This window comes from Podarcis raffonei, chromosome 13 (assembly GCF_027172205.1).
Source record: "Podarcis raffonei isolate rPodRaf1 chromosome 13, rPodRaf1.pri, whole genome shotgun sequence".
NCBI classification, from domain to species: domain Eukaryota; kingdom Metazoa; phylum Chordata; class Lepidosauria; order Squamata; family Lacertidae; genus Podarcis; species Podarcis raffonei.
Window position 1 is genome coordinate 24,156,194 of NC_070614.1, and position 26,391 is coordinate 24,182,584.

The window sequence follows — 26,391 nt, forward strand, 5'->3', positions numbered from 1 at the left end:
GCCATCATGACAGCCACAGACAGGCAAAATGCGAAGGACATTGGCAGGCTTTCCAAACTGGTCTGGTGATGCCAGAAAGGGCCACAAATGACCCCACCCCTTGCTCACTGCAGCTGCTATGTGGTGGCCAGAGAGAGAACTATGGGAGGCAATGCTCCACCATCAACAAAGTCAGAAGGATCATGGGGCAGAGATGGCTTGCTTGAAGATCCAGTTCCGAGGGCCTTCTGGTGGTTCCCTCATTGCGAGAGGTGAAGTTACAGGGAACCAGGCAGAGGCTATTTTCAGTAGTTGTGCCGACCCTGTGGAACATCCTGCCAGCAGATGTAAAACAGATAACAGCTATGTGATTTTTAAGACACATATGAAGGCAGCCCTGCTCAGGGACGTTTTAAGTTTTTTGGTGGTGTATTGTGCTTTTTTGGGATGCAGGTGGTGCTGTGATGTAAATCGCTGAGCCTCTGGGCTTGCCAATCGGAAGGTCGGCAGTTGGGATCCCTGCAACAGGGTGAGCTCCCGTTGCTCGGTCCCAGCTCCTGCCAACTTAGCAGTTCAAAAGCATGTCAAAGTGCAAGTAGATAAATAGGTACCACTCTGGCGGGAAGGTAAACAGTGTTTCTGTGTGCTGCTCTGGTTTTGCCAGAAGTGGCTTAGTCATGCTGGCCACATGACCCAGAAAAATTGTCTGCGGACAAACGTCGGCTCCCTCAGCCAGTAAAGCGAGATGAGAGCCGCAACCCCAGAGTCGTCTGCAACTGGACTTAATTGTCAGGGGTCCTTTACCTTTATTGTGCTTTTACTTTTTTTTGTTGAGAGCCGCCCAGAATGGCTGGGGCAACCCAGTCAGATGGGTGGCATATAAATAATAAACTATTATTATTATTAAAGAGAAAAATATATAATATTGGAAAAAGCAATTTAATTCAACACCTTCTACAAGGGCCTGACTACACTCCATTTCTCCCCTATCATAATGATTCCCAAATGCCTGTGCCAAGACATTGGGTGAACTAAGACGAGCTGAAAAATGCCTTGGAAAATTAAGCCCACCATGTTTGATGCATCCACTATTTTACACCCACTGGAAATCAGAAGTTCCATGTCTTTTATGCCAATGCCTGGAGTCGACATAGTCAGATACCACAACAGACCAGAGCCCCCGAAACCAACTGATAGCAACTTCACCACATAGGAAGTTACATCAAACCCAGTCAGACCATCGGGCTCATCTGGTTCAGTATTGTCTACACTGATTGGCAGCGGCTGTCCAGGATGCTGGGGATTGAACATGGGATCTTTTGCAGACAAAGCAAATATTCTACCACCAAGCCATCGTTTCTACAGTGTGGCACAAGCGGACAGCAGCTATGCAGACAAAACATGCCTGCCCGGCAAATAGCCTCAAACAAGTGGACATGCTACACAGAAAGGCCAAAGGCTGCCAGGGCCGCTGGCCTGATGGAAGTGGGTATGTCCTCCATCACTTCTGAATTCTAGTAAGAAAGAGGAAGACTAAGGACCCACATAGTAAAGAAGGGCTATCTCAAAGGTGTGCACACATGGAGAGAAAAGCAGGAATTGGCTGTCGGGAAATGTAGAAATTATCTTCAATTGGCTTCAAAGAACTAGTCTTCAGGGTAAAGGCAAGAGCTCACGAGACAACACTCATTTTTAGAGGGTTTTTAAAAACATTAAATACTGAGTTATTGAGGAAAAGGTTAAAGTGACTGAAGTTATAATTATGACAAACACAGGATGGCAAGTCTTTTGTTTTCAAAAGCTTTGCATCTGTGGGAGGGTTGTCTAAGGAATTTACTGGGGCCCTAGAATCTGGCGCAAGCTCAGATTAAGAAAACGCATCTTTAGCTTTCCCCGCTCTGCCACAAATGCTTTGATGACTGCAGAAAGAGAAGAACTTGTTCGCCAACCGCTGTGGAACAGACAAAGAGATATCCCCACCAGGTGTTAAGGTGTCAGGCACAACCACGCAGAGACGGAGCTGTCGAGAGATGTCGTCTTTATGTGTAGCTTATGCACAGGGCGCACAGAACAGAGCAGTGGTGGGCTAAAGCAGAGGAGCCCCTCCCCACCCCTGTGACCTCTGAGTGTCATCGTTGGTCAGTCGTGCTGCTGAAAGGTTGGTCTCCATCAGAATCACGAAACCCATCAATGCAAAACCCATTGGATGCTAAAAGCTGCTCCTCCTTACTCCATCAGGCACCCCCTCACCCCTCACTTGTTCATGCCTCTCCCTCAGCCTTTTTGCAACTGGGGGGGGGAGCAGAGGGAGGTCAGCTCTGTCCTCTCACCATCAAGCATTTTGAACTCCCCTTTCCCCCCACCTCCACCCTCATCTGGGGCCCCTCGTCGGGGTGGGGCCCACCTGCCGTAGACTTTTCCAGACCGGCAGCACCGAAGGAGCAGAGTGAAGAAGTGGTTCCATCTCGGTTCAAAGCTCTACTCCTCTTTGAGGCGTTTCTGGAGCAGGGCCCAAGCCTTTTCTACCTGTGAAGAAAGGACAGGTGATTGATTATTCAATAAGGCTTCCAGGGAAGGGGCTCAGGAAAGGGATGCTTATAAGGGAAGCTGCGAGGTGGTCTCTCAAGTAGGGGCAGCAGCAGCAGCAGCAGACTCTTACCAGCTCACAGGTAACTGCTGGCTCCCACAATGTGGAGAGAACCACGTGTGACTGTTTCACGCGCTGGCTGTTGGACATTTGGCTTTGCAGACGCAACCTGGCAGATTCCTCACTGAGCCTGTCTCTGGCTACGATGCGTCTTAGGGCCTGAAACAGAGAGAAGACAGAAACTGATTAGAAACATATCTTTCTACAGGGAACCAGGCAGAGGGCCTTCTCGGTAGTGGCACCCACCCTGTGGAATGCGCTCCCATCAGATGTCAAGGAGATGATTATCTATATAACCTTTAGAAGACATCTGAAGGCAGCCTTGGATAGGGAAGCTTTTTAATGTTTTATTATGTTTTTATATATGTTGGAAGCTACCCAGAGTGGCTGGGGCAACCCAATCAGATGGGCAGGGTACTATTATTATTATTATTATTATTACTACTACTACTATTCAGAGTAAACATTCTACATATGGAAAGCACTTTTGCATACACTCATCTATTTCACTGCCATGTACACACACAGCAAAGTGCACATTGTAAAATAAATAAATAAAAGGTTCCCCAACCTATAATCTAAAGGCAGTTTCCATGTTTTCCCTGCACGGAAGTGCTTTCCGCATAAGAAAGCCACAATATTTGATGCAGCCCTCATGGATTGTATAAGCTTTGAGGTTCAGGTTTATTACATTTGTAAGTCTCAAAGCGATTTACAACCAAAGTAAACAAACAATGAGCTTTTGAGTTTTAGATAGCCTTTGCCTAGCTGGGTTCCTGCATACTCCAGCAAGTTTGTCCCACCAAAATAATAATAATAAATCACTCAAAAATCAGTTTGTGTCTGCTACGCTTTTGGTCCAGCATTGAAAATGCCATGTACTAAATTGTTGAGAGAGACAGAAGTGGAATCATTTTGCTTCAGCTGCAGAAATGACATAGAGAAAACCAGTATGTACCTCATCTTCCGGGATGATAACCGTCCAGACCTCGTGCACCAAGTCTGCCCAGCCTGCCTCCAGCAACATGGCTGCGTCCAGCACACACACAGCATTTCCTGAAGAACAGACAGGGGCAGCTTTGAGAAACTTCCAAGGACAAGCAGGAAAAGAATTCCTTACAATGACAGAAGGGACGCTGGACTCGGGTTTGCCCCACCTTATGTGGGAAAGGCTCAATGGTAGAGAACGTGCTTTTCATGCAAAATGTCCCTGGTTCAATCCCAGGCATTTCCAGGTAGGGCTGTACAATACCCTTGTCTGAAACCCCACCAGGATAACAGCTTGCCAATCACTGTAGGCAGTACAGTGGTACCTCGGGTTACATACGCTTCAGGTTACAGACTTCACTAACCCAGAAATAGTGCTTCAGGTTAAGAACTTTGCTTCAGGATAAGAACAGAAATCGTGCTCCGGCAGCGTGGCGGCAGCAGGAGGCCCCATGAGCTAAAGTGGTGCTTCAGGTTAAGAACAGTTTCAGGTGAAGAACAGACCTCCAGAACAAATTAAGTACTTAACCCGAGGTACCACTGTACTGAATTAGATGAGCCAATGCCCTGACTGGGTGTGAGGTACCATCCTATATTTGTGCTATTATTGTCAGGCTTCAGGGAATTGGCTTCCTTCCCCGTGGCAGTAGATAAGCAGAACAAAGGAAAATGAGTCTTCTTACCAGTTAAAAACTTTAATAACCACATTGAGAGAACAAAGAACGCATCTCCCAGAATGGCAGTGCTCCCAATTAAGGATCCCACCCCCTTCTGTCCCTATTAATCTACGTCACTTCTACATCTTGTAATCTGATCTTGTACCCTCTGTGCTTTGTTCTGCCACTGTCTGAGCTTTCCGATGACTTTCTTGATAACTTTCTGATAACTTTGGAGAAGAGGAGGTGAATGCTTTCCAGAGACTGTGAATCTGTTAATCCTCTCTCTCCCAGTGTTTCTTCTCCTAGCTGTTCCCCATCCAGTATTTCCCAGCTTCTGCCTTCTGAACTATGTCCCTCGGCAAACCACTGTTCCAAATCTATACTGTCTTCCTGCTCCTGGAAAGATTCAGGATCCGGATCAGGAGCAGCGGGAGGGGGGGCCTCCCACCATTCCTCCTCAGCAAGGTCCCTGACAATTATTATTTTAAGCCAGGGGTCAGCAAACCTTTTCAGCAGGGGGCCGGTCCACTGTCCCTCAGACCTTGTGGGGGGCCAGACTATATTGGGGGGGGGGAATGAACGAATTCCTATGCCCCACAAATAACCCAGAGATGCATTTTAAATAAAAGGACACATTCTACTCATGTAAAAACATGCTGATTCTCAGACCCTCCGCTGGCCAAATTTAGAAGGCGATTGGGCCGGATCTGGCCCCCGGGCCTTAGTTTGCCTACCCATGTTTTAAGCCATTTCCAAACTGACTGGAGGACAGTATTTTTAAAAGATACGCCAGGAAAAGCTTCTTTGGTGGCTAGGCTCCATGTTAAATGATTGGAAATAGCTCTTGTAGATTACCAACACCTGTTTGAAAAAGCCAAGCTAGCAGCCCCTTCATGCACCCATTTATTCCCGAATCTCCACCCACAACTCCTGCCAAGAACCCAAATCCCTCCTCACCCTGTGCAGCTGCCTCGTCTATCTTTTCTTTCGCTATTCGAGCCATCACTGGCCACATGATATTGTTGAGCCGCGTCAACTGCTCCTGGGCAGAGGGAACAAAAGAGGCTGCAAGTAAGGATCCTGAGGCAAAGGAGGCTGTTGGTCAAGAAACTAATCTGGGTTGGGTGTGTGGTAACAGCCCGAGATAGGACATGGGTGGGTAGGGGGCTAGAGAAAAACATACATCAGTGCAAAAATCCCAGAGCAGAGCATCTTTGGCTAACAGATCAGTGGGATACATGGTAAAAGAGAAGAGGTATCCCAGCATGCACTTGCACTATTTCTAGCACTGAAGTGCCCAGTCTAAGGGTCAAACGGTGCATACTGTACAGTGAGAAATTGTTCCAGCATGCACTACTCCCCAATGAGTACCTTTCACCCACAAAAGAGGAAAACATTCTGAGAACAGAGGTGAAAGGGTTCTGTTAGTTTTGTGGACTGAAGAGGCAAGCTAGCGTCAGAAGCACAAAGGGGAACAAAACAAATGATGGCCAATTGGGAGAGGGAGGGGTGTGGTGGCTGAAGTTAAACATTGATCCCAAACCCAGAAGGCTTTTTACCTGGTCTCTAAACACTTTGGCCCCCAGGATTTGTCTGTTGATGGTTCCATCTTCTTTCAAAATATCTGCAAAGAAGGAACAGTGTTACTTGTGCTTGGTTCCATACAGCAGGGGATCTCAAACTTTCTACCCACGGCCCCACTTTACAGGACTGAAAAATTACTGAGGCCCGCAAGTAACAAAAAAGTGGTGCAAGAGTGAATTCAGTCACAACATGGTGACAATGGAAGCAGAGTTTGGCCTAATCAGCTGGCAATTACGGACATTATTTTTATTGGTATCTAAACTCTCTTTGGAAATGTCTCAGCATTTTTCTGGTGGCAAGGGGTTCCATAGCTCAGCTTTCCTAGAGCTAAATACAGGCATTTGATCAGGAGGTACTGTGACTCAGCCTCCATATTTCAGGCAGAATTTGCTAACCCAGAGGTAATAAATAGAAAATATTTCTATTTTATATTTTCCCCTTCCTGCCCTCCATCCCCTGGCATTGCAAAGTATTCTTACTCATCTTCTGTAATTTATTCTCCTGTTCTCTTTCCATTGGCCCTTATTCCCCACCCCAACCTTTCATCCCTCTTCCTAGGTCCTTTCACACTCAAACGCTTCCTCTTATAGCAGCTTCCTCCCACCATTCCTTTCTTTTCCCCAGCCCACCATTTTAGAAACACTGCTATACAATTATTAGCATTTTACCTACAATGGTTCAGTCTGAATGTAACATGAAACCATAGTTTAAAACAAATCATGGTTTCATGTGAGCTAGAAAAATTCCTGTGATCCTCTCCCATTCCTGCTGCGCCACAAACATAACAAGTCAGAGCCCAACTTGTATCATCCAAACTCCAAGGTTTGCTGCTGGCTTTCTGCTCGTAGTTTTTTTGTGGGAACAAACCATGAGTCCTGGTTCAGACAACGTAACAAGCCAGACTCTGTCTAGTTTTGTATGTAGCACAGCAGCAGTAGGAAAGAAGCACTACAGAAAATCATTCACATCAAACCATAGTTTGCATGTTCACAAACTTTCTAACTGTTCACGGGAAACTGTCAGCAATAACATGTTGATGAACAATGCAACTTTTGTTAAAAACAAAAAGAAGAGAAATAGAAAAGGGAAAACTAGGTCTGGAATTGGGATGAGGGCATACATAGTTTCCAGAGACAAAAAGCAGCCAGGCTGTGGGCTAGGGGACCAAGAGGGAGAGATAGCCAAACATTGTTTAGCTGTAATTCCTGAAGCACTACCTTTGCAACTTAATTTACTAATCTCCCTGACTTTAAAAAATGTTTCCCAGGAAGTCTGAAATACCTGTTCCAAATGCTTCTACCACCTGTGCATACACAGGACCTCCTGGATGGTAGATGTTGTGTCCAAGACTGTCCATATCCAAATGGAAAGCACCGAGACGAACCAGATGTTGTGCAATGGAACTCTTGCCACTACCGGACCCGCCTGTCAGCCCAATAACGTAGGGGTGGCAAGGGACACCCGGATCTTTCTGGGGGTGGTGAAGGAGAGAGAGTTGTTTGGGGACACAGACACAATTATGCACATCCTAGTTTTGTTGTTATAACTGTTGCTGCTCATGCTGAGCCGCTCTAAGACAGTTACAGCAGAGAGGTGGCAGCCATTGTTCCGTGGTTTCGTCCCACAGCACTGCTGTAACACTGAAAGGCCTGTCATCAGACAAACTTTTGCTCATGTTGACTCTGACAGACATTCCAAGTTCTGCACTCTCTTCTGTGGGCAGCATCCACTTTATCTGGGGAGTTTGTCTGTCGCTGTCTGTGTTTACTCAAGTACCATACTCAGTGGTGGAGCATACGCCCGGAGCGGCATGTGCATCCTGCAGCCGGGGGCAGCGCAAGCCGCTAGCAGGCACAGAACGAGCTGCCCATGGCAGACATTTGGCGAGCCACCCGCCTGTGACTCCCAAGCCTCCCCCAAGCTGTCAAAACAAAAGGGGAACGGGGGAATGCCGCCGGCAAAGCAGCACAGCTTCCCCCTTACTCTGACGGCTCAGGGTAGGCTTGGGAGTCGCGGGCAGCCAGCGCACCGAATGTCACCCCCCTCCGTAATGGCAACCCCCACCTCTCCCCCCTTCCTACGCACCTGACCACACTTGATGACACATGAGGACCCTGATCTTGCATGTATGCTCCCCATCCTTGAGTCCTCTAATCCCTTTCAAGCAGCACACAGAGGAGGAAAGGTGGAAAGGGAAAGACAGAGAGGAAGAAACAGTGGCTAGAGTTCATAAGATGGGGAAGGGAGGATACTAAACTAACTCACCTCCAGTCTCTGCCCACTTAGCAGGCCAGACAAAAAGCGGCCTTCCTGGCTGAAAACCAGAATTTGCTCCTTACCCTATATGTGCCATCTTTTCTCCCTCCACCTCATTATTCTTGCAAGTAAGCCTCCTCCTGGAGATCCAACAACCCCATCTAGCCAACCCATAACCTATCCAGTTCATTGCCACAGGTTATTACTCACATGTGGGGGGTGTAACAGAGTCCCAAGCAGCCTGTACCGCAGGCTGGAAGAGCTGATCTTCTCTTCCTCATTTCTGCCATGCAGGGGGTCAAGAGCCAGTTTGATGATGTGGACAGCCAGCTCAGGGAGACCCTGCAACAGAGCATGGGTCAGTGAGGAAGGAGGAGCAACAGTGAGAAAGGAAACCAGAGGGCCTTCTCTCTGCCACAGTTTGGCAACCAGCTATAGGGTGGGTTCTGCTGCTCCTTGAAACACAGCCTGCACCTAAACTTACTCAAACAAAATCAGGCTTGTGCTGCACATTAGCGGATTGCTAGTTAACTTCCTGGCTCCATCATTCCCAGCGACAAACAAGGATGTGAATCTGAAGTTCATCTATAAGCAGGTTTTGAAAAGGTGCGAGAATCCCTCCTTTGACCCATTGCTTAGTTATTGTATTTACATCCCACATTTATGACAACAGTAGGTTAAGCTGAGGGTCACCCAACTGTATTTCATGATGGAGTAAGGATTAGAGCCCAGGTCCCATCAGTCCCAGTCTTGACACTCCCACCACCACACTATACTGCCTCTCCCCGGTGACTGGGGACTGGTTTCTCTGCCCCAGTGGTGAGAAATGGGTAGCTAAATTATGTTTAATATTTTGAAATGTCCATGGAGGCACAGGTCAATTCTCTATCCAGGGCGGCTGTCTACCAGCTCCATCTGGTACGTAGGCTGAGACCCTATCTGCCTGCGGACTGTCTCGCCAGAGTGGTGCATGCTCTGGTTATCTCCCGCTTGGACTACTGCAATGCGCTCTACGTGGGGCTACCTTTGAAGGTGACTCGGAAACTACAACTAATCCAGAATGCAGCAGCTAGACTGGTGACTGGGGGCGGCCGCCGAGACCATATAACACCGGTCTTGAAAGACCTACATTGGCTCCCAGTATGTTTCCGAGCACAATTCAAAGTGTTGGTGCTGACCTTTAAAGCCCTAAACGGCCTCGGTCCAGTATACCTGAAGGAGCGTCTCCACCCCCATCATTCTGCCCGGACACTGAGGTCCAGTGCCGAGGGCCTTCTGGCGGTTCCCTCATTGCGAGAAGCAAAGCTACAGGGAACCAGGCAGAGGGCCTTCTCGGTAGTGGCGCCCGCCCTGTGGAACGCCCTTCCAGCAGATGTCAAAGAGATAAACAACTACCTGACATTCAGAAGACATCTTAAGGCAGCCCTGTTCAGGGAAGTTTTTAACGTGTGATATTTTACTGTATTTTTGGTTTTTATGGAAGCCGCCCAGAGTGGCTGGGGAGGCCCAGCCAGATGGGCGGGGTATAAATAATAAATTATTATTATTATTATTATTATTATTATTATAAGACAACAAACTAGGACAGGAGACTTTTTTTAAAAAAAAATCAACACTCCCCAAAAGCTTGAGATCTGTATAGTTATGCAACTTGGAGTGTGCAACTTTAGAGACCTTAAGCTCTTTTACATACAGAATGAAAAATACTTCTTCGCCCAATACATCTTTGACCTTATGGAATTCATTGCCCAGGATGGTGCAATGCCCACTAAAACACAGGGGTTCTTAAGAGAATTAAGTAAATGCAAGAGCAGCCAATTGGTGGCTATTAAACCCTCATCGTTAGAAACAGAACTTCCATTTTCAGAGGCAATATACAGCCAACTACCAGTTGCAGTAAATTAACAACATAGGGATGGATGCTGCTTTATGCCCTCTGTTGGATTTATCAAATCAGGGTTGAAAAAGTCTAAAAGGACATCTAGTCCAACTCTGGCTGGGATATCTGTGTTCTCAGTTCAGATTGCTACAAGCACAGAGCTGAAAGAGGCCCTTATACAGAGCAGTTTGAGATTTTTCTCAAGAACGTGAACCAGGCTGCACACTGAAGAAAGAAGGCCAAACGCTTCCTACATCCAGCCACTTTGATTAAGGAGATTAAATTCCAAACTAGCAATATTTCTGAGCAGATATGTTGAGGCATATACTTGACCACAGTTGATAAACAGGAAGCCAAGCCACATTGTTTGTTTGCCTGACCCAGCTGGACCATTCGTATGCCCCTAGAGCAAATCTTCTCTGAGCAAAAACCATTGTGACTCAAAGGAAAATAAACACAAGCAGTGCCAGAACACTGGGCTGACCGAGAGACTATATGTTAGGAATGGAGGTCAGAATTTAGCAGATGGCACTCACCATCGCAGGATGCTAGCAAGAATGGATTTAAAAAGAGATGAGATACTGTAAATATATGGAGGTTCAGCCTGTCCATGGCAGAAAAGCCTCTGTTTATTTCATGCACCCCCAAACTTATTGATGATCCGATTTGTTTACAAGGCTGGGGCTCCCAGCACACTTACATTTTCCACCCTCCTCCTGTTGACGGCAAGACCACCCTTGAGGGTCTCTTCGCTGACTATGATGCACTTCAGTTTGCTGTCAGTGATGGACGGGCCAAAGTAGTCAAACAGGGGGGAGATTTCATACCGCAGGGAGGGCTTGATGTCCACCAGGAATTCACTGAGCTGAGCCACACGCTGCTCAAAGGGCAAGATCAGCTCTTTCAGCATCTTGGCTGCAGGTGGCGAAAGAAGGAAGGGGGAAAGATGACATTTTTAGGAATGTGCAAAAAGCCCAGTAAGTTCTCCCACATGTGCTGTAGAGATGCCTCACACACACCAGTTAATCTAGCTGCCAACATCCAACATAGTATCTGTCAGGCACAAGGATGCTATCACACCAAGTGGCTTACAGAAAAGGGCAAACTGTCCATCACAGACAGACGTATTTTGAGCCTGATAAGACCTGCCACCTCACTGTGTCTCCTGCTGTGTGTAAGAGGCACCCAAAGCTTATAGGGGGGAAAAATCCCAGGCTGGTTAAAAATATACAAGTTTGAGGGGTTGCGTGTTTTGCTGAGCTAGCAATTAAAAGGCTCATCTTATCCAATAATTTATCACATCAGAGTAACATAGGTGCATCTGTGATGAATCCAAAGAAGTATAAGCGAGCTCTGTTATAGCTCCCACTTACAGTTCTCCAGTGCTTGCTTTAGCTTTTCCTGTCTTGTTGCCTATATGTGTGCAGGGCTTGGGACAAACAAATGAGAACTAAAGTGCAAGATCTTGACAGGGGCTTTGGCAGAATCCTCTTTGCACGTTCTGTCTTTTCCAGTTTGTGTGTGGCCAGAGAAAGGGGACATGCAGGATTTCAGGTGGTTCTTCCTACAGCTCAGTGACAGAGCACATGTATGGCAATGCAGAAGATCCTAGGTTCAATCCTTAGCATCTTTAGTTAAAGGAAGATCAGGCAGCAGGTGACGTGAAAGGCCTCAGCTTGAGACCCTGGGGAGTTGGTGTCATTCCTAATAGATAATGTTGGTCTAGAGTAGACAAACAAATAGCTCCACTTGCTATAAGGCAGCTTCCTACCTACAGTTCCTGTCCTGTGCAGCAGAGACAGGGAGGCTGAGCTGTTTGTGCTGTGGTTTCCGCAAGAGGCTTCTACCCCGTTCTACCAAAATCCTATTCAGATCTGCTTGCTATTCCAACCAAAGCAAAACTGGAGCTTTTGGGCACAGGGACACTCAACATCAGCAAAACAAATTATGCAAAGCTATTAGAAGCTTTAGATAAATTATGTTTGGCAGAGTGCCAAACATATTTTTAAGCATCACTGGACTTTATCCCTTCACCTTTATAAACCATAGCCAAGTGTGGGTAAAAAACAGCAACAAACCCGAGGATCCAACATCACTTTTTAAGACATTAGTTTTAACAAGTCTGAAAAAATATTTCAAATTCCTAGATATGAGCTGTAAGCTTTGCATGCCCGGGCAATCATGTGTGTAGGGTGTTCAAGTCCTGTTTTTTAAAAACAAGCCTATCCATGTTCTTGGTTTACTGCTTGTGGCTGAGCTTGAGTTTAGATGTACCGCTAAGCCAAACTAGCTCTGGGGAGCACAGCAGGACCAGAGGAAGAGCTTAGCAGCTGTGATTTTTCCTGTGAGTATCACTACCTGCATGTTCACATTTATCCATGTCTTGGTTTAATGCTGTGTGTGAACTGGGCCTTTATCTTGTGGCTCAACAGCCTCATTTCCAAATTCACATCCTAGCCTCTGAAAAAACAGAAGGATTAAATTTCTGAACTACAAGAAGAGAGAAAACCAAAATTATCCAGCTCATATCAATACAGAAAAGATGTTGTAGGGTCAAAAATATCCCAGGTATATGAGTGTCTCTGGGTAGTATTTAAGGATTTGGAATATTTCTTCATCATGTTAGACCAATTCTTAAAAATTTGTTGCTGATCTGAATTCTTTTTTCAAGGCCTGGAAATGTAACTAACTGGTATGCAATAGATCCAGTCAGGGCTAGAAAATGTTTTAAGTTCCTAAGCACCAAAATAAATGTCTAGGCAACAAGGGATTATCCCGCTCACTCTCTCACCCAATTCTGGGGTTTTCCAGCCCTGATTCTAGTCACAGCATTTGCTCATTCGGTGTTCTTGGTTTGTTTAAATAGCATTACATAAGAATCTACAAAGAGCCTGCTGGATCAGTCCACTAGCCCATCTAGTCCAGCATCCTTTTCTCACAATGGCCAACCAGATACATGTGGGAAACTTGCAATCATGACAAGAGTGCTCTGCCCTTCTACAGTTTCAGTAGCATTACCAACTCCAGCCATGGAGAAAGAGCATAGCCATCATGGCTGGTAGCCATCAATAGCTTTATGGGACCTTGGAGAAAGGGCATACATGGTTCAAAGGGACCCACTTTCCAGGAGATCTCTGTCCGAGACGCCCACCACAAGCCGATTTTCTGCCAACATGCAGCTCACGCTCAGAAGGATCTTGTGACCGTTGTGAAGTCTATCGAAAGTGCCCCCTACGACGACATCACTATAGCTCTGCAGTGGCTCCTCAGTTGCGTTGGTCTCATGCTGTGCGGACAGCTCCTCATCGCTGACTTCTAGCTCATACTCAGGGTACAACAAAACAGAGATGAGATTGGGGCGACAGCTGTAGCAGCTGGTAGCGTAACGCTCTAGCCGCTGCTTGACTGGGTTGGATTGCCCTCCATCTCTGGTTTCAAAGTCAGTAAGCACCACTTCAGGAGGTTGGGAGAGGTTCTGCACAGATCCAAGTGCCGGAGGAGCAGCTCCCTGGTTGAGGATGTTGGTGAGCAGCACCCGGACATTGAGGTGGCGATGGATGTCGGCGTTGGCATATAACTTGCTGATAAGGGTGTACACCTCAGATGTAGCAGGGACATACGTGGAACGGGGCTGTGTGGAGCCGGTCAAGCTGAGCCCTGGCTGCAGGTGAATATAGAGCGTGTCTTGTACCAGCCGGGCAGCTGAGGCGAGAATGGGTACCAGACGCAAGGAAAGTGCTGACAGTGGCGATGTCAGAACCAGCAGGCCTGAGCGGAAAACCGACATGCTGTCCAGCAAACACAGGCAGAGAAGGAGGGTGCAAAAGAGAAGAGAGGCAAAGGTAAGTGGGAGGCAGCATGGTATATATAGGGAGAATTTATGCAACAATCCTACCAGAGTCACCATCCCAAAATAAAAAATCAGATCCTGTACCCCAGAAGTACTTTCCCATTAGCAGGGTGGAATTGGGGCCCCCAAACTGAAATCACTAGCATTGGGCAAGTCACACAGTCTCTCACAGCCTAACTTACCTCACAGGGTTGTTGTGAGGCTGCAGTCCTGCTCTGAGTTTATGAAGAGGAAAGGTTGGATAAGCATGCATATACAATAACCTTCACTACTGCCAAAGAAATGTCAATCCCTGTTTTAATTTCCTTCTCTCCTGTCCTACTTTTTTTGCTTGGTTTTTAACTTCAACGTTTACATTTAGTTAATAGGCAATACAGCATGTGGAAATGAGTAACAGCCAGCATTTCTTTCTCAATTCCTCTGTGCGTATTAACTCTCAGCTGGCTGGGAAGAAAGTGGTGAAAGACAGAGAAGTGGGAGGGGAAGGTGTCTTAACAAGTAATCACTTCTGCCTCCTCTTCACAGCAGCAGTGTTGCAGTACTAATGTGTTGACTATATCACATATTTTTTCAACAGCCCGAGCAAGGAAGGCTCCATTCAGTTCCCCAAGACAAAAATGAAAATTAGTTTTGCATTTATTACTTAAAACTTCTGATGTGCAGCCCAATCCCATGTTTGTTTATTTGGAAGTAAGGTCCAGTGGTTTTATTTACTCACATAAAACATTTATACCCTGCTGTTCTTCCTGAATACCCTCGCTGCAACACAACTAAGTTAAAAGGGCTTACTCCTATTTAATTCCACTTGGACTGAGATCTACACATAATAGTATTAGTAATAAAGGTTTCAATAGACATGCCAAAATAAACTATTCACATACAGTAAGAACTGAACTCCTTAGTATTTTAGTACAGTATATATAATGTCACTGGGATGTACTGTTATGTTGTTTACTAATTTCCAAGTTACGGTACTTTGCAATAAGGCATTAACATTTCAGACAGTTCTTTGAGGAGATCATGCATAGCATCTTTACTACCTAGGTGTCTCTCTTCTCAAACTGCTTCCTGCTCCCAAATAAACAAGATACAGTATAGGTAGATACATAGATATCACCTACCCTGTCCATTTTAATTTATATAACTCAGGCAGCAATCCTATGAACACTTACCCATGAGCAAGATGAAGTGAATATAGTAGGACTTATTTCCTAGTAGACATGTAGAAGAATTTGATATTACTGATTTTCTATTCTAGCAAATCTGCAGACTTAGATTCATTAATCTCAATGGGTTAGCTCTGGTCAACATTAAGTGACCAGAACAGCTGCCCCACCCCCAAAAAAACACTCAGGTAGCCTCTCAAATCTGAGAGTCGGACTAGCATTGGATAAAACCCCATATGTTTATTGGCCCACCTTTCTTCCAGGGGCCTCAAGATGGCATAGGCAGTTCTCCTCCTTGCCTATTTCATTCTGAAAACAACTCTACCAGGTAAGTTGGGCTGAAATACAGCGATTGGCCTCAAATCCCTAAGAAACCTTTATGGCAGCCTGGAGATTTGGACCAGTTATCACCCTGCCCAACCAGTGGCTCAGCTGGTAGACACTTCATCTCAAGGGTTCATGGGATTATTCCAGCCCCACATTTGAGCAAAAAGATTCCTGCATTGCAAGGGGTTGGACTGGATGATCCTTGTGGTCCCTTCCAACTCTTATGCCACAGCCCCCAATCTCTAGCTGCTTCGTGGACTCTGCCTCTCCGTTACCCCCGGTTACCTCCCAGATCCCCCACCACCACCTCTCGCCTTTCACTCCCTCTGACCTCCATATTCTCACTTGGCTGAAACACCCCAATTTCAAAGATCCTGTTCTTTTCCTCAGCCCACCAGCATCTATGCTTCGGAAACGTAAGAAACATATTTTCAAAAATACCAAACACAATAAGCCTCTGTTCTGTGAGGTGGGGACATAATCAGCGGGCGACCTGTCAGTTAGAGAGAGGCTGCTGCCACCTCTGCAAAAGGAGAGTGTGCGGCGGTTATTTCCTTCCCCCGGGTTTGCTCGCTCCCTCCATTACCCAAGCGCTGCCCCTGGCACTCCCACCCCGCCCCACGGCTCCCCGAACCGCAGGCCGGCCCCGCCCCATATCCCCCCCCCGTCTCCCCTCGCTGGCAAGCAGGGAAGAAGGAACGGCGGGGGTCCGGGGTCTCTCTCACCCACCTGCTGGGAAGCCCCAGCTGAGGCGCCGTGTGATCCGGAAGCGTTTCCTCCCCCAACCGGAAGTGCCGCCTCACTGACAGGGGGATAAATAAATAAATAAAAATAAATAATAATAATTAAAACCGCAAAAAATAACACCACTATATTTTAAAAGGAATAGGTAGGTTTAGGCGAGACTGGGTTTCATTTCTGTAACCCGAAAACGTTTAAAAGTGGCTAAAGGCAGCGAGCCCGGAATTCTTGAAGAAGGCTGTGCTGGGTGCGGAGCTAACCGGAGAGGGAGGGGCTTAGGGAGAATGGGAGGGGCTGGTTTACATGTAGGAGGAGCCACAGAAGAAGAGGGTCGTCGTCGTCGTCCCCCCACCGTTCGATTCCGTGCTCCCTCGTTTCTGAGGGGGGAAGAATGCGAGGCGCGTTTGTGAAGGCCAGTTCCAGTTTTTAAACAATGCACTGCGTGCAGAATTGTTTTCCTTTTGTCCTCCCTCTTCCCACGTTCAGCTTCATATGGTCTGATATTGCGATAAAGGAGTGAGAAACTTATCCCTGTCCACTTTCCCCAAACCATGCATAATTGTGTATGTCTCTCTTATTAGCCGCGTTTCCTCTCCCAAACTAAAAGGCCCCCAATGTTGTAACCTTTCCTCATAAGGGAGTTGTTGGAGCCCCAGGATTATTTTGGTTGCCTTTCCTCCCCCCAAATTCTATATCCTCTTTGATATGTATTACCCAAAGTATTCCAAACGAGGCCTCATGTTACATAATTTGCATAACTACATCATATTGGCAGTTGTATTTTCAGACACTTTCCTAAAGATCCCTCATATGGAATTCAGGATTTGTTTGTTTTTTTCCAACTGCTGCACAATAAGTCTATATTTTCATTCCACCACAACTTTCTTTCCCGCTTGGTCACCAAGCTGTTTTGTGCGAACTTACCATGTTTTGCCTCATCTTACATCATTGCACACTTACAGTGAATTGCATTTGCCATTTTAATGCGCATTCACCCAGTTTGGCAATAGGATGCCCCTATTTTTATTGGAGAAATGTTGGAGAGTATGTTGGCATGATATTTTTGATGCTGCACACAATCCCTTTTTGTTCTTACTACCTTGAACAAGTTGCTTGTTCAGAAGACCTGCCCATCTCACCGCTCACTTATAATTCAGACTCATTTATGAACAACTTAAATAGTACGGGTCCTCCTAATACTGGCCCTGAAACGCTTGGTGTCCATATACTAATGGGAATGCTTCCAAACATACCATATGTAGAAAGTTTTATTCTCACCCCTGAGCATCCGTCCCTCATAATGCCCACCTATTCCCTCACTCTTTGGATCCAGATGTAAAGCATGTCAGCAGATTTAACCCTCTGCCCCCACTCTGCAACATTTGGGGAAAATAATTTCCTCTTTCTCCCAAAGAAAAAAGTGTGTTGATTGTGATGCCTGTGTTTGTCCTGTGGGGGCTCATTCACAAAATGCCAGAAAAACCAAACCCATATGATATGTGAAATAAAGAAAACATTACCTCTGAGACTAGATAGAATGCATTTTATAGCCACTATTAATGTGCAAACTACCACTGCATAACTTTTCACAAGGTATAGTTTCCAAACTTTCTTGAACCCAGCAAAACTACTTATGTGACCATACTGTGCCAGTCCCCTCCCATCAGGGGAAGGGCCATAGTTCAGTGGAACAGTATTGCATACGGAAGTTTCCAGGTTCAATCCCCTGGCATCTCCTGGTAGGAGTGAGAATGTCCACTGTCTGAAATGATGGAGAGCCTTCTATAAGTCAGTGTTGAAAATACTGAGCTAGATGGATCAAACAAAGTGGGAAGGGCAAGCCCCTCTCAGCCAAAGGTACATGGTGTTTAGTACTGGTGACAAAGAAGGCAGTTTGTTTAACCTTTATATCTTGCCTTTCCTGCAAAAAGCTCAAGCATATGGTGTTCCCACCTTGTCTCTTGTTTACTGGCACAGTAAACCTGTGAGATAGGTTAAGGCTACAAAGAAGAGTCATTGGCCCAAGGTGACCAAGTGAGCTTCATGGCTGAGCTTGAGCTGGAATTTGAACCCGTGTCTCTCCATTTTTAATGTGCCACTCTGATCACTACACCACACATCCTCAAATTTAGCTTAGGCAAAATCTACTGAGGATGTGCCAATACATATGAAGAAATTTATCTAACCATCAAAAAGCAATTCTCTGGCAAATGTAAGAAGAATGCAACATCAAAAGCAGCAAATCAGAGGTGTTCAGGGGATAACCAGCTGTTTAAAGACAGTATTTCACCTGAATGGATAAAAAGAAATGACCAAGTATTAGCATTTAATTAGCATTAAAATGTATAACTTACAGTTAGCAGAGAAGAGAAAGGATGGGAACCAGAATCATTTGTACTTGATTTTAGTGGGCTGCATTATTATAAGTACAGTGGTACCTCGGGTTAAGTACTTAATTCGTTCTGGAGGTCTGTTCTTAACCTGAAACTGTTCTTAACCTGAAGCACCACTTTAGCTAATGGGGCCTCCTGCTGCCGCCGTGCCGCCGGAGCACGATTTCTGTTCTCATCCTGAAGCAAAGTTCTTAACCCGAGGTCCTATTTCTGGGTTAGCAGAGTCTGTAACCTGAAGCGTATGTAACCTGAAGCGTCTGTAACCCGAGATACCACTGTGGTAGTAAATCTCTATACTGCCCTTCATCCGAGGATCACAGGATGGTCTACAATGAACTCCCAAACCTTTCTGCTTCTCCCACTTCAACCCTATGTTGCACACTAAGAACTGCTATTTTTTGCCAGTTTTTAAAATTGGTTTTCCATAATTTTTAACAAATTATCACCAAATTAATACAAATTCAATACAAATTTAAAAGCTAACTTCCCACCCACCCCAGGTGCCACCTGTATTTTCCTCCCTCCTTTGCTTCTCCCAATAAAATAACTCTTCCAACTATCATTTCAAAATACTTTCATCCCTTCTCCCTACACATCACCTGTTCAATTACCAATTTCTGCTAAGGCTTTTATAAATTGTTATAACCTGTCCTCGGAATAGCTGAGCAGAGTAAATCCTCTTTTATCTATCTGTAACAGTCATTCATCAATTTTGAAACATTTCCTTCTGATTCCTCTTGAGTAACACTTTGCTTCCTCCCAGACAACAAGCACACATTCCTCCCTACTGGTGCTGCGTTCAGAGGGTGAAAATGAAACCTCTAGGTTTTTTTTGTTTTTGTATAAATATATAATATACATCCCCCCATTTATCACTGCCAATCTCCCAGCATCACCCCCAAAAGGATGACTTTATGATATTTTAATGTAATAAATCTTACAACTCTAACCCAATTAAACAAATCTTAGTTGATTAATTGTATGGTTTTCAGATGATTCAGGAAGTGGTCTGGTGGATAAAAGAAGTGTTTGCAAGCTGGGCAGAATAGGTCTTTTTAAACAGACACCTAAAAGCAGGGCGGGCAGAGATCCCCAGTGGAGAGAATTCCAAAGGATTGACACCACCACTGAGAAGGCCCTGTCTGATCTCATGTAGCAACAGGCTGGAGAGCAAGGCCTCTAAAATTAGTCTTAAAAGCTAAGGCAGGTCAATATGGATTGGATGAATTAACAGTCTTTTATACCATTGCCTCCAAAGTTAAGCAAATTTCTTAAAAAGCTAAAATGTTATGTGCTGTTGGATCTGCACATTTGCATCTAACACTCAGGATCTGAATTTTGAATTTGTGCCATGCTTCAGCCAATAGACGGTGCACAGTGTTGAACTTAGCAAATGGTAAGACAGAAGTGTGGAAACGTTGCTAGCTATTAAAAACAGAAAGAGATGGGGGCAACCTGATTACTACCCTAGCAAGCCTGTGGGGCAACAGGACTGTTGGTTGTAGTTCTGTGTTGAGATGCTCACCTGCTGTTCATGCCTATTTATTCATCCACCCATCCACCTCGGGCTCCATGATCACCAGCTCTTGCCCTTCCAGCTCCCCATGTGTCCCAGCGTTGTGATCCTTTAAGAGAAGGACAAATGGCGGAGCAGTTCTCTCCACTTGGATACCCTTGGTGCTGAGGTACGACTGCAGGGCGCTGAGAAACTGTGAGGGGGGAGGGGAACAATAACAGATGAATAATGTAAATTTATTGGTCACCCCTGACTGGAACCTAGATTTGTTCCCTTCACAATCTCACTCCAGTTTGTATTTCGTCTTGCAACTGTGGGAGTACCAGATAAACGATCAGGGAATATAGCAACCTGCCCTATACAGCGGTACCTCGGGTTGAGTACTTAATTCATTCCGGAGGTCCGTTCTTAACCTGAAACTGTTCTTAACCTGAAGCACCACTTTAGCTAATGGGGCCTCCTGCTGCCGCCGCACCACCGGAGCACGATTTCTGTTCTCATCCTGAAGCAAAGTTCTTAACCTGAAGCATATGTAATCTGAAGTGTATGTAACCCGAGATACCACTGTATTAAGTCCATCCAGTCTAGTGCTGTCTACTCTGACTGGCAGCCACTCTCCAGGGTTTCAGGTGGGGGAGATTCCTAGCCCAGAACCCGTTGGTTCCTTCCAATGCTACTACAATTCTATTATGCCTGTCCTTGTACTAGATGTCATCGCTGGGGCATGTCACTTATTCCTCACTTTGAAGAAACAAAGCCTTCTTGTTGGCTAGGCACTGTGTAGAGTCCTCAAAGTCAACCAGCAAGCATTAAGAAGGCCTCTGGGGAAGTGGAGTCTTGACAGACAGGATGCCAAGCTCAGAAAGCTCTTGACTTTTAACTTGAGTATCTCTTGAGAGATCAGAGGAAGGGCAAAAGGGAAAAACAAGATAGCGAAAGGAGAGTGGCACTCTTATGTTTGAGAGTCAATTACCTAATGGAACTTTGTGGTAAAAATGGGCCCTGTGAGTGCATGCACAGGGGTGTGTGTGTGTGTGTGTGTGTGTGCACAAGCACGGCAAACCGCAAATCCTCCATCACTACAGAAGCAGCAGCCAGCATCTTCACTGTAGATATGACCTGCTCACCCCCACCCTTCTGGGCACTATTTGGAGTAAGACGTGCAGATCTTAATCTAGGGCTGTTCAAACTGTGATGGAGACATTGATTGGTGGCTTATACAGCAGCCCAACAAGGAATGAACTAACCTGCTTTTGTCAAATCCGGTAGTGGATTTTGTCAGCTTGTGACTCCTCAGTGGGCTGCATTTGGCAGAGAATTGGGCTGGCCTGCTTTAACCGTTTTTGTTTTTTTAATGGTAAATTAATCAGATGACCTATTAAGGGACAGTTTTTATTTTGCCATTTTTTAACCAGTGGGGCTGTAAGTTAAGGGTGCCTGCCTTTATCTCTTGAGGCCAGGGCTTTCCTTCCCCCCCATCTGGAACGTACTGGTGCACGTTTCGGCACCTCTCCCCACACCATGCCTCTGGCTCACGAGAAGACTCTCCCTGGAGCACAAAGAGGACACCCTCTATGGGCACTGGAGAGGGTCTTCTCATGATCCAGAGGTGCAGCGGGGCTTTAATTAGGCTCTTCAGCCTCCCAGGCTAACAGCTGACACATGGAAATAAGTCTTCCCTTCCTCAGCTCTGCAAGGTGCCCTGTTTCTCCAGCTTTTGCAAGCAAGCAGAAGGGACAGGGCAGCTCGCAGAGCTGACAGGCAGGGAATAAGCTTCTCTGCGCTTCAGCTCTGCCCGTCCACAGAGCTGCCCTGCACTTCTTGCTTGTGCGCAGAAGCAGGAGGGACAGGGCAGTGTTCTTGCACCTTTTTCTCCTAGAAAGAAAAGGACTGCTTGAGACTGTGATTCCAGAAGGACAGCCACGTGAATCTTTTGCAGCAAAGTGAATGAGAAGTATTGCGGCGCCTTAAAACAGGGGTGGCAAATCTGTGGCCTGGCCCACAAAACCACATGCAGTGGCTCACCACCTCTCTGCTTAAAGGCTACTGATTGTATATTGGTTGGACTCAGAGCAGACCCTCTGAAATTAATTGGGCATGACTAATTTAGGTCCATTAATTTCAATGGGGGAGGAGGGTGGCGCTGTGGGTTAAACCACAGAACCTAGGACTTGCCGATCAGAAGGTCGGTGGTTTGAATCCCCATGATGGGGTGAGCTCCCGTTGCTTGGTCCCTGCTCCTGCCAACCTAGCAGTTCAAAAGCACGTCAAAGTGCAAGTAGATAAATAGGTACCTTCCGGTAGGAAGGTAAACGGCATTTCTGTGCGTTGCTCTGGTTCGTCAGAAGCAGCTTAGTCATGCTGGCCACACGAGCCAGAAGCTGTACGCCGGCTCCCTCGCCCAATAAAGCGAGATGAGTGCCGGAACCCCAGAGTCGGCCATGACTGGACCTAATGGTCAGGGGTCCCTTTATCTTTACCTTTAATTTCAGTGGGTTAACTCTGAGGAAAACTCAGTTGGGTCACGTAATCCTATCAAATTTAAGCTTTTGTGGACCTCAGGCCACTTTTTGTCAAGTGGTGCATCACCACATATTGGGTTTGGTTTGTTGCTTCAACAGGGAATGTTGAAGAAAATACAAACGTTGGCCTTTCTGCTTACAAGTGGTAGCTTTTGGTGTTTTCTTCTTATTTATTAAATTTGTTAAGCACTTTCATCATATCCAAGGCAACCCACAGCAACTTACAAGCTTTTTATGCATTAAATGTATTAAATTGTCTCCCAAGACAGACAGATGCCAACAATGTATTAAATTGTAAATAATTAGAGGATTTTTGGAAAAAAAGCTTCCGGAGTGGGCTGGGGTTATGTTGTGCTCTGCCCATTTTTTTCAAAGGCACTCTTTTTTGTTAACTCTCCGGGTGTTGCAGAGCGAATTCTAAATAAAACCTTGCTTCCCATTCCCCAACAAGAGCCCTCTTACCAGCTCTCTGTTCTGCAAACGGTCCAGCATCTTCCACTGCTCATTCTGGGTGGGTTTCTTAAGGACCCAGCCCTGCACCGGCAGACACAAGAGACTAAGGAAGGTGAATAGCAGAAGCAAGTGCATCCCTCTTCTCGCAACAGCTGCCTTTGGGAAGGAGTAGCTGGGAAAGAAAAGATGGCAAGTCACAGCCAGAGAGGCAGGAGGAGTAGAAGATGCCACATCACAAGTTGAAACTGGCAACAGGAAGGTCCCTGGACCAGCTCACAGTTGGGTTTGTGGCAAAGGTGAAGAGGCAGCCAAGCTTTTAAATCTGAGCTGGAGCTGCCCCGCAGAACGCATTCAGTCATTTAAAAGTGCCAAGTAAATCTTAATGTCTCTGAGCATGTGCAGTGTACCTCCCCCACTCTAACACACAAATACTGAGAACAGCACAAGACTATGGCATAATTTCTAGGCAAGATTGTTAGTCCAATATCTATTCTTTTACATTTCTTAACGCCAAGTCTTGCACTTGAAGCATGTGGGGTCTTAATAATTAGTTAATCTGCATGTGAAGAGTGCATTTCTTTCTCTCCCCCATTTAATAACAACAGCCTCAGCGCAGGTCTTGTTAAATAAGAATCAGCCTGCAGTCCCAGGTTCTAAACTAAGAACAAATATGGGGGAAGGGGCAATCCTCAATCAACTCTAATTAAGTCTAAATACGTCCAAGCTTAAACTATCAATCATTGCCTCCCTGCTTACTCCTGCCTCCATCTCTGCCCCTTTCCTTGGTCTCCCTTGTGTTGAATTTTAGATTTTAAGCAATTTTGACCTAGCCTCTAGTGCACAGTAAAGTATTGTGTACACTGATGGCAGCATCGTAATCTAATCAGGAGTTTTAGCAATTTAAATGAAATCACAACGATCATTTCCATAGATGGAAGTTGTTGCTTGCTTTTAAAAATAAATAAATTTGGAGCCTTGCTGGTAACATTTTAGGGCAACTTTTAGAGAGATGCACACATTTACCAAAGCAATAGTTCATCCTCCCTATTTTCCTTAAATGTTTCAGTAGCTTCCAACACCCCCTCCAAATGCATTAAGTATGAATTTGAATTTATTGCAAACAAAATCAATTGGAGGTGACCTTGCTTGAGGACCACCCCCCAAAAAAATATCATTTCTGCTCTGCTCTGCTTTGCCATTAGGATTCCTGTTGTGCTAACTGATAACTCTCAATGATGGGATCCTTGCAAAAAGAAAAAAAGGAGACAGGGAATCCGTACCTCTTTCTCCTGTTTTGTGTTTCAGGATGCAAAGTCTGCGAAGTATGGAGCAAACACCTTTCCCCCCACTCTTTTTATGTAGTTCTGCAGCTAGAAAGGGAGGGGAGCGAAAGAGCAAAGGAATCGCTGCCCGTTACCGCTGGCATTCCCTGCCTTTGCAAGTACGTGCTGTACCACTGCTGCCCCCCATCCCCGGTGATTCTGTAGCCCCCTCAATACTTCTTAAAAGCTTCCCTTCATTTCTAAGGCCTTCGATGGCACTTCACATCTAATCTCAGAGCAATGCTAATGCATTTTTATTTTATTTTTACTTTTTAAAGATACAACACTTGAAGGGCTCTTGCCAAGCCGCTTTGCGTAGGCTGGCGTCACAGCCATGACCCTCCCCATCACAGACCACCCCACCTGCTGCCCTGTAAACAAAGGGTGCATATTCTCTATATATGCTACAACGGGAGCAAGAATATTAATAGCTAGAAATTGGAAAAGTGAAAAAAGGAATGGCAGGATAAATTATTTGAATACAGTGGTACCTCGGGTTACATATGCTTCAGGTTACAGACGCTTCAGGTGACAGACTCCGCTAACCCAGAAATAGTACCTCGGGTTAAGAACTTTGCTTCAGGATGAGAACAGAAATTGTGCTCCGGCAGCGCAGCGGCAGCAGGAGACCCCATTAGCTGAAGTGGTGCTTCAGGTTAAGAACAGTTTCAGGTGAAGAACAGACCTACGGAACGAATTAAGTACTTAACCCGAGGTACCACTGTATCTCGAACTGGCAAAAATGACGGATGCGATTAGGAGACAGTCTAACCTAAAATTCCAAAAGGAATGGGAAATTTACAGAGATTATTTTAAAAAAACAGTGTCCCCAAGTCAAAACCTGCCTGGATTTGCTTTGATTAATTTTCGCAAAACACAACATGGATTACAGTGGTACCTCGGGTTAAGTACTTAATTCGTTCCCGAGGTCCATTCTTAACCTGAAACTGTTCTCAACCTGAAGCACCACTTTAGCTAATGGGGCCTCCTGCTGCCGCCGCGCTGCCAGAGCACGATTTCTGTTCTCATCCTGAAGCAAAGTTCTTAACCTGAAGCACTATTTCTGGGATAGCGAAGTCTGTAACCTGAAGCGTATGTAACCCAAGGTACCACTGTACAAGTATTGTATGCGGGAAAACAGTAGAAATGAATAAAGGATAAATGGAGTAGTTTAAGTCACTGCCTCTCTGACTGTGGGTGGGAGAGTTTCCTTTCAAGACCCCCCTCAATGCCTGATGCTTTAACTCTTGATTGTGAGGTTTATATTTATTTATTATACAGACATTCCCAGAGATGTCTGCAAACTAAGAGATTATGGTGCAATGCAGTTCTGTGAACTTAAGCAATGCCAAGTTGTCCATAGGGTGATTGTACTGGGTGCAATTCCACATCACTCAATAGGGCTGGGTGATACCAGCTTTTCAACATCGCAAGAAGCAGCATTCAATTAAGCCGGCCCATCAGTGCAAGGATTATTGCTAGCACTACAGGATTTCCCGTCTCTGCCATGTGCTCCCGAAATCTGCTCCAGAGGATCGTGGGAACCCTTAGATTTAGGGGGGCACACAGGGGGGAGAGGGAAAGATCTGTGGTACAAGCAGTGATCCTTGCATCAATGCAACTACTGACTTAGTTAAATACACCCCAGTTGCAATTAAGTGGTTGGTGGGGTGGACAGTGCCAGTGAAGAGTGTAACTTGGGTGGAATCTAGACAAATATAAAAAACATCATGAAGATGCTTTAAAAAACTGTTTTGAAATATATATATATATTGAATTTGCCATAGCTCACCATCGCCATCTAGTGTCACATTTGTATAATTGCACTTTACAACGCACTTAAAACGTTTTATTTGCAAAGCCCCAAACCCCAAAACAGCTAATCAGCACGATTTATCCGGAACTCAGGTTGTCTTTTTAATAAAGCGTAATAAAATACACCGACCCCTCATGACGGCCTCTCTTTTGGCACAAGGGGGCATGTGTTTATACAGGTATTAAACCAGAAATAATTATTCGGAGATCAGACATCTTTGTGAACAAAATATATATACACATACGCATGTAAACTTACCCCTGAGTCACTCAGGGACAGTAAAGGCACTGAGCA

General features: G+C 45.6%; 1 protein-coding gene and 1 long non-coding RNA gene across 5 annotated transcripts; both read right to left on the reverse strand.

Moving 5' to 3' along the window:
* Positions 1–2,000: 2,000 nt before the first annotated feature.
* Positions 2,001–16,173, reverse strand: COASY (Coenzyme A synthase). Of its 4 annotated transcripts, none has more exons than XM_053363361.1 (10): positions 16,064–16,173; positions 13,112–13,779; positions 10,692–10,906; positions 8,323–8,454; positions 7,138–7,327; positions 5,832–5,896; positions 5,230–5,314; positions 3,585–3,682; positions 2,639–2,785; positions 2,001–2,505 (listed from the first exon to the last, which is right to left on the reverse strand). In XM_053363361.1, exons 2-10 carry the CDS (start codon positions 13,776–13,778, stop codon positions 2,458–2,460), a joined length of 1,647 nt encoding a protein of 548 aa, XP_053219336.1. In that variant the 5' UTR covers position 13,779; positions 16,064–16,173; the 3' UTR covers positions 2,001–2,457. The 4 variants fall into 4 exon arrangements, with proteins under 4 accessions (XP_053219336.1, XP_053219335.1, XP_053219337.1 ...); XM_053363360.1 differs by lacking the exon at positions 16,064–16,173 and adding an exon at positions 15,776–15,931; XM_053363362.1 differs by lacking the exon at positions 16,064–16,173 and adding an exon at positions 15,260–15,416.
* A 1,431-nt stretch (positions 16,174–17,604) lies between these two features.
* On the reverse strand, positions 17,605–25,386 carry LOC128400505 (uncharacterized). Its single transcript, XR_008327334.1, has 4 exons — positions 24,240–25,386; positions 22,969–23,131; positions 19,994–20,177; positions 17,605–18,365 (listed from the first exon to the last, which is right to left on the reverse strand). It is a non-coding gene; the product is annotated as an uncharacterized LOC128400505 (long non-coding RNA).
* Positions 25,387–26,391: the final 1,005 nt, after the last annotated feature.